The sequence below is a fragment of the Hippocampus bargibanti genome, linkage group LG03, assembly GCF_051943395.1.
Source record: "Hippocampus bargibanti isolate YZ-2025 linkage group LG03, ASM5194339v1, whole genome shotgun sequence".
Classification (NCBI taxonomy): Eukaryota; Metazoa; Chordata; class Actinopteri; order Syngnathiformes; family Syngnathidae; genus Hippocampus; species Hippocampus bargibanti.
The window spans coordinates 14,874,909-14,888,040 of NC_142736.1; the positions used below are offsets into that span (position 1 = coordinate 14,874,909).

At 39.5% G+C, this 13,132-nt stretch overlaps 1 protein-coding gene across 1 annotated transcript; it reads left to right on the forward strand.

The window, feature by feature from the left end:
* Nucleotides 1-1,021: 1,021 nt before the first annotated feature.
* Nucleotides 1,022-13,054, forward strand: LOC148900441 (cilia- and flagella-associated protein 70-like). Its single transcript, XM_088992155.1, has 27 exons — nt 1,022-1,241; nt 1,489-1,577; nt 1,856-2,042; nt 2,738-2,833; nt 3,093-3,178; nt 3,470-3,661; nt 4,040-4,222; nt 4,715-4,809; nt 5,570-5,660; nt 6,107-6,244; nt 6,631-6,765; nt 7,004-7,075; nt 7,161-7,252; nt 7,395-7,455; nt 7,759-7,941; nt 8,084-8,215; nt 8,823-8,951; nt 9,100-9,233; nt 9,335-9,450; nt 9,523-9,729; nt 10,354-10,460; nt 10,675-10,812; nt 10,957-11,118; nt 11,231-11,320; nt 12,060-12,161; nt 12,325-12,372; nt 12,484-13,054. The coding sequence occupies exons 2-27, from the start codon at nt 1,506-1,508 to the stop codon at nt 12,580-12,582; spliced, it is 3,147 nt and encodes a 1,048-aa protein (XP_088848281.1). The 5' UTR covers nt 1,022-1,241; nt 1,489-1,505; the 3' UTR covers nt 12,583-13,054.
* Nucleotides 13,055-13,132: the final 78 nt, after the last annotated feature.

Consider the following 13,132-nt stretch of genomic DNA (forward strand, 5'->3'; position numbering starts at 1 on the left):
TTTTATAATGGGCTATACAGTACTTATATGATTGGGAATGATAAACAGGACAAATGTCGAACAACAAGAATAATTTTTGAGTAGACTGTAGTTGATTTTTGTGAGAGGAAAAAATGTCAAAATGTGTACCTTCTCCACTGGAAGACAAATCCAGCATGTGATTATTGTGTCCTTTATTTTAAAACCTATGTCGTTGGGTTCTGTGGGGGATAATGGATGCAATCAATTTTTAAAACAGCTCGTATTTGTAACGTATGCACATATTTTAAAAACAGAATTGTTTTCATCTGGTTGTTCACCAGACAGAGACATTGCAAATAAAGTGTTTTTTTTCTTTTGTGCAATGGGTAGTGTACACACATGTCGGCTCATTTTTAGTTTTTCTTGTGTCCACATTTTAGAATGCTGTCTGTACTCTTACCTTTTCTCAAGGAATTGGGTCAATCTACCGTTTGGGTGTGTTTCACAAATCAAAACATACTTGTGAGTACATTTATACCACCTCCGCCATTATAGCACAAGTGAAGTTGTTGGATGAACTGTTTGCCTTTCATGTGTGAAATAACATGACATATACTGTATACGGTGGGAATAGAAATTCCGCTCCACAGCGGAAAACTGACGCGATTATACCCACACTGTGGAATGCATTTTGTGACGCCAGAGTAGATTTTGGAAGCGGCGTTACGAGTAGAGGAGTGTACAAATCACGATTGTAGAGGAAACAGTGCGAGTGAGGTGTCTTTTAAGTTCCACCACGCACCCCAGAGCGAGGCACGACACAAAGGGGATTTTTTGTATGGTTTGTTGGGTACCTTTTTCCCCTCATATCTTCGTGTACTTCTCAAAAAGTTACTTTGATCGTATGAATCATGTTTGGTGATTTATAATGTTTGTGAATGTTGTTTAACGCCAAGCAGGAGACACTGTTGAAAATATGTAAGAGTTTTTTTTTAATGAAAAATACATCCTTCATCTCAACAAAAACAATCTGTAACTTCGCCTTGTACATGAAGCGATCCGGACGTAAAACATTGGTTGCTATAGGCAACGCCTTTAGTAACGTTAACAAAACGCAATAACTGAAAATATCCCTTCCTGGTTCGTGCCAAACAGGACCCTGTTGATGAGGCATTGCCGTTTTGGGAAAATTGGGGGAACTTTCCTAATAATTTGGAGTTTGCATGTTCTCCCTATTCTTGTCTGGGTTTTCTACCACATTCCAATAACACGCAGTGTGGGTAAATTCTCTTCTTTTCCTTTCGGCTTTTGAACCCTCTGAATTGTCACTAGGTATAAGTGTGAGCGTGAATTGTTGTTTGTCTGTTATTTGCGATTGGTTCGCCACCGGTTCAGGGTGTCCATGCTTCCTGCCAAAAGACAGCTAGGATCGGCTACTGCACATCATGATAAATAATAGATAGATGGATCATCGAACATTAACAGTCACAGCTTGCCAACACTAATTTCTATAACTGTCATTCACAGTTCTTTTTTTGCCCTGAATGATGGAGTCTCGTTTGGAGTCAGAAAATGTTTTTGACGTCAAAATAACTATCACGCGTGCAACTAATATGGTAAGTATATAGAGTTGTCTTCAGATCCTGCTTTATTTAAACAATTATCTGAGAGGCCATTATTCATGCCATTTTTCATTCATGTTGTTGTTGTTGTTTTTTTTTTTTTGGGGGGGGGGGAATCATCACTTTTTCACCAAGAGTACTGACTAGGGTTATGCTTTGTTTCACCACCCTTCATTTCCGGACAACATCATTACTTTTTTTACATTAATGTTAATTATGTCTCATCAACTTGGCTCTTCCACTTCTAATTAAAAATTGCTTCTTTTTTTAAGCACGGAAAAAAGGCTGGAAATATACAAAGTTTTCTTCGGATGGAGATCAACGGTACATTGTTGGGAGAATCTGAAAAGCGTACAGTTGATCCTGGTGCCCAATACATTGAGTATGACTTCACCCACAGCTTTCCCTGCTGTAATGCAGTTCTGGCTCTCAGTGACATACCTCATAAACCAGTCGTAGGTACTGTAAATTTCTTAATTCCTTTTTTAATCACTTTAAATGCAGTATGGCAGGGCTTGGAGGGAGTTGAGTCTCCGGACTGCCTGGTGGCAGAAACTGTCCTTGAGCCTGCTGGTCTTGGCACGGAGACTCCGCAGTCTTCTACCCGATGGCAGCAGGCTGAAGAGGCTGTGGGAGGGGTGGGTGGGATCGCCAGCTATCCTGATGGCTCTGCGGGTGAGGCGGGTGTTGTAAATGTCCTGAAGGGGGGGAAGAGAGACACAGATGATCTTCTCAGCTGTCCTCACGATGCACTGCAGAGTCTTACGGCAGGACACGGTGCAGGCCCCATACCACACGGTGATACAGCTGGTCAGGATGCTCTCGATGGTACCGCGGTAGAAGGAAGTCGTGATGGGGGTCGGGGCTCCAACTCTTTTGAGCTTGCGGAGGAAGTACAGGGGCTGGTGAGATTTCTTGGCCAGTGTTGCTGTGTTGTGGCTCCAGGACAGGTCTTCGGATATGTGCACTCCCAGGAACTTCGTGCTGCTCACTCTCTCCACTGCAGCACGTGGAGCATGCTACAGCAAATAACAGCATTAAAAAAGCAAAAAACCCTCCCCACACCTCTCCAAAATTATTTATTCCAACAATTTAAGTTTGACTGTGAACAAAATAGTTCACATATGTTAATGAGAACAATTTTTCTACATCAGTGACATTGATCGAGGTTGTTCCCGAGAAGAAAAAAGCGGAAGGAAAGTCAATAGTCCTGGCCCAAGCAGTGATTGACTTGCTCCCTTTGCTGCAAGGTAAATGGATGCATTGAATTTTCTTGTTCATTTTACTGATGCTTTTTTTTCATTTTGTTTTTATTGATTCATGAACTTGATAACAGCCAACCAAGGAAGAATGATAAGTTTTACATTTGAATATTTTAATTCAAGTGTCATTTGGAGATGCTGTGCAACTTTCTGAGCTACTTAAAGAGCGGTTTAATCATCAAAGAGGAAAGAGTCTCTTGATGCATGGAGAATCATAGTTAGTGTGCTCACACCGTTCTCCCGACAGGTCAATGCAGCTTCTCATGTTCAGTGGCACTGCATGCAACGAACGCCGGCCCAGAAAAGGGATCCGTCCCACCCCTTCTTACCAAGGTCAGTTAGCTTTGGTAAGAACTGCACTGATGATTCCGAAAGACATTAAATTAATTTTGACACTCTGTCGAAGTGAAATAATTTAACCAAAATAATAGAATTTTCAAAGCCCTGCTACACGCACACACAAATGATTATGTTGGTTGAATTAATTCCCTTCACATTACCAGTATTTTCAATTACATGTAGATATGGACTGAAGATAAAATGACCCCCTTTGTAATAATATTTTGTATTTTTACATTCTATTGTTGTTTTCACACAATAATCCAGGATATTTTATCCATACAGCACCCCATGTTGGACGTTTGTGTCAGTGCATCAGCTCCATTACTGACTGAAGAGCAACTTGAAACTTCCAACCTGTTGAAGGTGTCTTTAGAGACAGCCTATTCACTCCCTGACACTTTCAATCAAAGTTTTGGGCCAACTGCCCCTCCATATATATGTACTGCTATAATGGAGGTCCCATGTACCGCAGAGGTAAGTGTACTGGAAGCTATCCCAGCTGTCTCCGTGTCTTTGCTTTTTATGTACCCTCTTTTCTTGCAGTACATAATAGCCTGGTATCAAATAGAACGACACCCAAAAGTGCATATTATTATTATTATTATTATTATTATTATTATTATTATTATTATTATTATTATTTGTGCAAAGTTTTGTGAAGTTATGAAATAAACAATTAATTTGAATATAACAACATAACCCTTTGCCTTCGCTTTGTACTTTGCGAAGGTAACAATTTGAATTCTGATATTCTGTTGCAGTATTATTATTGTGATGAAAAAGAGTTTGCAATTTTTCCTGAAATTTCCAAAAGTAACTGCTTTGGTGTTCAATTGCTGGTCTGCCTCCCAGAAAGACCAGCTCTTGTTGTTTAGCGAAGGACAACTCAAGGCAGGGGGGCACAGAGAAGACAATGGCCGACCGAGGAAGAGACCTTATCACGCCTCGCTTGCTCCCGGGAACCATTACTTGCCAGAAGCTTTTTTCCACACTGAACCCATTGATCAAGAAGATGGTGAACTTACTGGTCTAGAGGTACTCTCAAGAGCAAATTCAACCATTACAGAATATAATAGATAGGACTATTCATGAGGCTATATGCATTTAGTACAGTGGAACTCCCCACAGTTGCAAAATTAACCAAGTATGCATCACAATCAAGACTGAGCCAATCATCATATGTGACATCTCACAAAACTCCCAACAACTTTGTGAGACTTTACAGTAAGTGATTTAATTTTTTTAGTTTAGATTAGATTATATTAGATTATATTAGATTATATTAACCTTTATTAGTCTCACACTGGAGAAATTTACATTTCACAGCAGAACAGTGATGAAGTGTGTGTCCTGTGATTGGCTGGCAACTGATTCAAGGTGTCCAACACTTACTGCTGGGATAGGCTCCAAGTACTCCCCGCAACCCTAGTGAGGAATATGTGTTTCAGAAGATGGGGAAAAATCACAATAAAAAAGATAATGATTTAAGATAAGCGACAAAACTGAAGGTGTGAATTTCAATTACAGGACCGTGAGTTCCGTAATGAAGCAGAGACCTTATTGAACAGAGTGAGCTGGGACATAGAAATGCCTTGTTATCTGGACGCAGAAGGAGTTACCAGGTCAGCTTCACACAGAACTCTTAATTCCCCATCTGATGGAGGATGTATATAGGTTTTGCTAAAAGCATTTCTCACCAAAACTATCTCCTTGTGAATTGTTAAAACTCTCAGTGACTTTTTAACTCAATCACTGCCAGACGTGCAAAAATGTGTCCATTCCAGTGCCAGGGTTTTTGTCATTTTCACTCAAATTCCACGAGCCACAGAATATTGAGTTTTGGGACAACATAAACATTCAATGCAGCGTAAGAAACCTGAGACGTTCTTCTTTCATCAGAAAAAAAAGACTTATTTCCGAAGTTACATATATGGTTCTGGAGTAATATGAGATGCGGCTGTCCAAAAGGCAAATGCTGCCCCCTCGTGGAAGGGAAAAAAAATCGCTAAAGGTCATAAGAAAAAACAAACCCTGATAACACATTCACAAATGGCACTCCACGTCATATTTTCAATTCCCGAATACATTTGTGAATGGCAGTGAATGAGTTAAAATTGTTATACTTCATGGGCCTGTTTCACAAGCACCACAAATAAAGCATTGAAGCAGATAGATGCAAGCATCGGAGATTTATCTTATGGTTAATCGTTAACCACAGGATATAAACTGCAAATGTAAGACTCGTTCAACGAAATGGGCTGTCCCATTATTTGGGTGGTGCCTACGCCATTCAAATCGGATGATTTAACATGAAGTTCATGCAATTATAAAGCTGGCATTATGATAGGAGAGGATGTATTGCAGTAATCTCTGTGATTTCAGGCTTCGTCAGAAAATCACAGAGAGCAGATTCTGGCCACTTGAGATCATGAAGTCATCTATTGCCAATGAAAAATCAGGAGCAGCTTCCAAGGTGGTGAGATTATCTCTGCTAGGATGGGAACATTTTATGTGTTGTGTGGCTTTAACCAGCTAATTGCTGAAAATTAAAGTAGGTCCTCACCAGCAGAACCCTATTATGCTGGTTTTGTTTAGTTTTCATGATCAGCGAAACCAACATGGAAACATAATAAAACCAGCATGTTGGTCTTGCTCATGTCACCAGTGAGACCAGAATGAAAGCAACAGTGAGGACTGAAAAAGGTTAAACCTTCATTCAATGATCCACCCGCTGTACCGCCTGAGCCACAGCAGCGCAGTAAAACGTTCACATTTTGTCTCCGGCGGGAGCTGGTGATACCACGAAGACTGGCACAGAAACACAACAAAGCCTGCAATGAAGGCTTGCATCTCTGTGTATCAGGATTAACAGGTGTGTGGCTCTTTTCTGATAATGAGTCATACTTTTTTCCTGTGTAGCAAGCTGATGAGGACCCACATGTCCCCTGCCATGGTGTGGTCTTTATTGATATGGGCCGCCTATTGTATCCAGGAGTTACCCATATCCGAGGAGCATACAGTATTCAACCTTATTCAAGCACATTATTACTTAACAAGGTACTAGAAGCACACTTAAAAATGTTTCTTGAAGCACAATTTTGAATCAAGCTTCCCATATTCGTGGTTCAAGATGTCTTGATTAATATTTGCAATTACGCAGACTTTTATTGATATAAGTTTCCATTCAATATCTGGTGCTCGTTGTGAGTTATTTTTCTTGTTAGTCAATCTGATTAATGAAGTTCCAAGAAAATAAATATTTGCTTACACCAAGAGGAGCATTCAAGCCAGATAGTCTGTACCCATATACTGATGATAGTTATGATTAGTTGACTCACCAGTCACTACTGTGAACCATTTCTTAACACGTATGTGGCCCAGTACCTAAAATACACCCTATATTATAATGATGTATTATACACATTTTTTTCTGTTTTCTGTAGACCAGGCGAAATGTCAGTTTGTTGAAAGAGCAGTTAAAGCCTGGAGCCAACAAAGAACGTTCTGGTACAGCTACAGCTGCAAGCTCTGCAAAGACAAATACAGGAAAGTCCAAGGACACCAAAGCACATATTAAGGTTAGTAGATTTAGTCACTTCATACTTTATTTACACTGTGAGAAGTGATTCCATCTTCTGTTTGTTTTCTACGTCGTAATAGGTAGAACATGAAGCCTTAGCCTGTGATAAAGTGCCAGTTCTTGGTTCAGTCCCTCCTCTTTGTTTGACATCTATTAATCTCCGTTAAATGCAACAGGCACATATTGTGTCGTTTACCGATAATGTATTTTAATTGATGTGCTTGAAATTGTGCCAGGCGACTGGCAATCCAAGTGGAGCAAGCGTGACTGATTTGAATGGAACGGATCACATCCCTCCAGACAGGAAAGTAAGCTTGCACATTTTTTTCAAAATACGTATGACTCTTGAAATGAACCATTAACATGATAAAATCTGTTTTTCATGAATGACAGGCATACATTGACTTCAGGACATATGTTATAATCGAAATTACATTGACAAATGCACTAATTCCCAAAACATCTTCAGAAGAGTTGGCAAGAAGGTACTATGATACACCAACATTTTGCAGAATATGAGTTGTAAAGTAATTTTGATCGAATACTCTATATTTTAGATGTTTGCAAGTTAGATACATGCTGTTGGAAGAGCGAGTAAAAACATGCATATTTCTGTGTCTCTTGTAGAGTGAGAGCACTGATCCCTCCGAGACCTCCGTCATCTGGAGGGCCTAACAAAGCTGAACGTGTAAAAAACATTGACACCATTTATATGGACATACACAATATGGACAAACAGTATTGGGGAACACCTTGTAAACTGAATTTACACTATTTTGATAGTGTGCCCAGCTATTTATTCGCTTCTTTATTTTTATCATTTCAAATGTCAGCTCACTGATATGACTGCTTACTGAAGTAACACACATGCCCAAGCTTGAAATTCAAAACTCAGAAAAACAAAAATCATTACACACACACATGCATACTGTGTGGGTCATAAATTTCCCAAACCCTGGACTGAAGTATTTATAATTTATCTTTCATACAGGCTGTGCTGAATTTTCACAAGCAGGTGGGCAATGTGGTAAAACATATTTTGGAGCAGTATGAAGAGTTGTTTGAAACACGACTCAAACTGCCCAATGATTGCAATCGAGAGCAAATGATGGCTCAGCTCATGGGAGCTCTTAATGTGTCCGGGAGATATTATGCCTTCAAAGAGCAAATAAAGGTCTGGATAACTCCATGTGTCACCATTTTACATTCAAAACATAGATGTGTCAGCCAGGTATGCTGCCATCGGCGCATTTGATGTCGTAATTGACTGTGTGTGTCTGTGTATTTGTTTGTGTGTTTGCGCTTGTTGCGTGCAGCCCTCTGTGGTGAGGTTTGTGCGTGACAAGATGCAGCAGACAGACACATTTACTGAGCAACAGGATCTGCATGAATTCGTCAGCAAGCTCTATGTGGACCTGGTGGATGAGATGCATGTTGCTCTCAACAAAGTATGTCCAAAAACACTTACACAACAACATGGACACACCAGGATTATAGTAGTTTAGAATTGTTAGGCTTCGTTTTTATTTCATTTTAACTTGTGGAAAAAAAGTTTGAATTACTTTTTAGAGTAGCCATGTTTGTTTTATTAGTTTTTAATTTGTCAAAATTCCTCATTTAAGTTTAGTTTGTATATAGTTGAGTGCAAGAAAAAAAGGTCACTCAGCATCATGTGATAAAGTAAATAATAATTCCCAAACAACTGTGCAACCTTCCTTCTTCTGAAGGGACATACAGCAATACTGAAATACAGCAACACAAAATACAGTGTGTGTGTGTGTGTGTGTGTGTGTGTGTGTGTGTGTGTGTGTGTGTGTGTGTATATATATATATATATATATATATATATATATATATATATATATATATATATATATATAGTCCCAAATCCGACTATATATTCGAGTAGTTGTACAAAAATTGTTCCTCAAGTTTAGTTGTCCTTTTTTTCCTGTTAGTTTTTATTAACTATAATAACTTTGGCACATGCAACATATATGGGTCTGCACACATACACAGATGATTTGATAACACTTTAAATTCTTTCCTCACTAGATTTATTCAAATGGAAATGAGGATGACTCTCCTGAGGAGATCCATTTGAGTACCTCTCATCTGAGTCATTTTGCCCGAGAGGCTCAGCTCATTGGGGATTATCAACAAGCTGTTCGATACTACCAAGAGGTTCAACAACACTTCAAATAAAACTAAACTTTAATTTAGAACCTCTTTGTCAAATGCTTGGTCACTTCAGAGTCCTTCTGAAACAATATTGTTGATGATTGAAGCAAGCCGAAACAAGCCTATAAATGGTGTGTCTAATTTTCTGCAGCTCGTTGTTAGGCATCCCCGTGATCCCTCTTACAAGTTTGAGTGGGGGAACCTCTACATGCAGACCGGAGATTACATGAAGGCGAAAATGTGTTTCCATGACGCCGTTGCCGTCCAGCAGTCCCACCAGCCCAGGTCAGTGAGGCCGTCATGGAATCATGCTGAATGCGGTTATTCAAATATGTGTACTCAAGAGAGAACCATTAACTCACAACCTGTTTGTTTATGTCATTTAGTCTGATGATGTGTGGTGTACTGGCAGCCTTGTTTAATGATTTTGAGGAGGCTGAGACATTTTTGGAACGAGCAACCAGCATAGAGCCTCTAAGTTTGATAGCCTGGACTTTGCTGGGTAGGTCTAAGCCCTGAAACTGGAGAGAGGCATACAGAATGTAGTCTCATTCTGTTCTCATTTGCTATCTAGGTTTGGTCCAGGACAGCCAGAATAAATCCATCCTCGCTGAAAGAGCTTTCCTCGAGGCCAAAAGTCTCCTAAAAGCAAAAGAAGCAAGTAATCAGACACAAAAGGCAGAAGAGTCAGATGTAGATGAAGAAAGTGAAAAGCAGAAGGGCCAGGAAGAGGACAAGACCATTTCACCTCCAAGCCCCTCTCCTAATATGAAGCATAGTGGTAGGGATTGAATGACACATGGATGGTTTCTATTTTAACACTTTCAGGGTTACTACATTGGACTGCCTATCATGCTATAAGGTTACAGGTGCATGAAAGGGTTTAGAGATTCCCCATATTGGGGTTTTTCAATGAACTTCTGACGTATTGCACCTTCGTATGACACACAATTTGGTTTACAATTCTCACTTGCATTATTATATTTACATTTAGGTTGCTTTAGAAAGCGGTAAAAAAAGCATAGAGTTATTTAAAAATAAAATATCCACTATGGACAGATGCATTTTGGGTATTGAGTTGTGACTTTTTAAGGTATGTACTTGAAAATTCAATGGATGGATGGATGGGTGGGTGGGTTGAGCCTGGGGTGGATGAATGGATGGTTTGGGTTGTGTAGGGCCGGATGGATGGATAGATAGAGAGAGAGAGAGAGATAGGTGGGTCGGTCAGTAGATAGATAGATAGATAGATAGAGAGAGATACTGTACATAGGACATTCATACAAGGGTGCTTAATATTTTTCTGTCAATTATCTTTTCTGTTAACTATTTGAAAAATATATATAAATATTTGAATAGTCGTGAGGCACCATTCTCTCGACAATGGTGGTTTTCTTTCTCCTAGACACCGAGACTGGTGACACCATGCAGAGCGAGCCGAAAGAAAAAGTCATCGCCAAATCTATTTATACCGAGACCCTTGAGTTTCTGTTGCACAACTATGCCCTGGAGGTAAAGAAGCACACATCCGCTCTTTTGTCAACACTCACACTGATCAAATATAGATGAAAACAAATTGAAGAATTGACTTCTATTATAATATTGTAACCCTGTGGGGAAAATGTTATGTAATCTCTCTTCAACATATAGACATAAAAACCTGAGGAAAACCACTGATCCCTTTGTACCATCTACAGTTAGTCTGGCACCTTCTCTCTATTCACAGATGGCAGAGCGTGCTCTTTCCAAGGAACTGTGTTCAAAGGGCAATCACAGTTTTCATCTGGCTTGTGTCCAGTTGCTCAGAGCGGAGTATTGCAATGCCATTGCCACTCTCAGAGGGGCGCTGCTTGGGGTAGAGCAGGTAGAGATCCTCTGCTGGTGCCATTCAAACATACCTTGTGAAATTATAATCGCTTTAAAGACGATATCACATTTTCCCACATTTGATTGTGATAGTGTGTTGACTAAAGCATGTTTTTCTTTTTCTTTTTTACTCTGGGAGCAGGTTGCAGATATGTGGGCTCTGGATGGTCATTGTCACTACTTAAGTGGCTCATTTGCCGAGGCCCAGGGGAGTTATGAACGTAGCCTAGACTTCCCAGAGCAGCCATTAGACACACACCTTGTGCTTCTCCGTCTGGGATCCATCTATCAACAGGAGAAAAAAGTTAGCCGTAATATATGGCAGGCATTGTGTGGCTTTTTACAGAATGATTGTGACAGTTGTTTTGATGTCAGAGGTTCAAATACTCATTGCACTTTTCTTCTGTTCTGTTTAGTTTGAGCAAGCTAAAATGACTTACCTCCGAGCCTGTGAAAAATCTCCCTCTTGCCTCACTTGGTTGGGACTGGGTATCTCCTGTTACCGGGTAAAAAGCCATCTACAGTATTACTAGTATTTAGTGATACTGAAAATAATGTGTGGTATTACAAACTATATTCTTTTCTCTCTGACTATTATGAGTTTGGGAAAACTAATTATATTCTCAATTTTGGCAATATTGAATGTTGTTGAGAGAACTGGGTACACCATTTTGCAAAATGTTATTGTAATACAAAATCCGTGCTGGAATTATGCGTGAGCTCAAATTGGTCATGTAAGAGTTAGTTGTTTGAAAGATAAACACTGATGCAGAGAATGGATGGAAGAACATAAAATAATCCAAAGTTTCTTTGGTATAAAGTTACAAAGTTATCACGTGATTGAAAAAAAATATCCAAGACATAACATTAATACACCGTATGCAAGGCAATCAATAGACTGATGATGATGTATGGGCAATCAGGTCACACGATAAATGCATGTGTGCTGTCATGATCTCATTGTTTGGCAAGTATGTTTTCTCTTACCTCATCACCATGAAACGTTGCATCTTTCTTCAATATGGTTGCTATTATGGCTGCATTTTATAATAAAAATATTATTGGGGAAAAAATATGTGAAACAAAGATGCAAAACTTGAAGCGCGAGGTTGTGAGGGATCACTATTGTCCAGATTTTGATTGTGAAGATATATAGAATTTCTTTTATTTTCAATATTTTTTTGCTGTTCATGAGGAAAAAAGAAGTCTTTGTTAAAAGTGTCTTTGTGTGTCTTGAGTCTACAGCTTGAGCAATTTTGGATAGCTGAAGAAGCTTTGACAGAGGCCAACCATTTGAACAACCAGAACGCTGAGGTGTGGGCGTACTTGGCGCTGATTTGCCTCAGGGTGAGTGAAACTGACGCTGACTGCCATTGGTTTACGTGACGTATGTTTTGTTCAAGTTAAAAGACCTCCGGATTACCCTCAGATCAGAGAACACATGCACTTCCTTCGCTCTTCTGAACTTGGGAAATTCTTTTTTCACAACCCTAATACCCTAAAATTTCAGTTTGACAGAGAAGAGGAAGCAAAACTGTTCTACAAATACGCTATCAGGGTGGGTTTGACTCGTCTATTTGTCTTCTTGAAAGCTGTGCTTTACCTTTTCTTTTCGAAGGCCGAAACATGACTATTTTCTTGGGGCGCTTTATATTTTCTCGGTTTACAGTTCAACTTGGAAAACATGGCACTTCACAAGGAGGTGAAAAAACTGCAGGATCAAGCCAAAACTCGTCCTCTGGCGTCATGCTTTGAACCACACTCTTGACACGGAAGTTTAAATTTTTGTCGACAACAGTGATCTGAACTATGTACTGTTTGTCGAAGTGGACCTGTCAAACATTTGTTGTTAAAATGGATTCTTGTTAAGCCAAGCTGTACTGATCATTTGGATGGTAAAAAAAGGATGAGAAGCAGAAGAAATGCGACCTGTTTTAATCCATTTTTAATCAACAGTAACATAAAAGGGAGATTCCCCCGCACATCCAACAGGCCATTCCTGACAGTTTTTTTTCAGATGCTCTTAAATGTTGGAAGGCTTAAATGACTTGGCATTGATTGATCCTCTGCAGTGTTTTCTGAACAAGTCCTGTTAACAGGCCACTTTCTCATGGAACTCACATTTAGAGGATTGTTATCCATGAGAACAACCTTTTTGCACACAAGACTCAATGTGTGAGGAAGATAATTTCATAAAATAAGCTAATGGCAATCGTCGAGAGCTGACTAAAGAATTTTCAATGATAGAAATTCTAAATAATGTGAAAATGGCTGTGTCAGGGCTGGCAATTATATTTGAGAGCATCATTGTGGGAGTT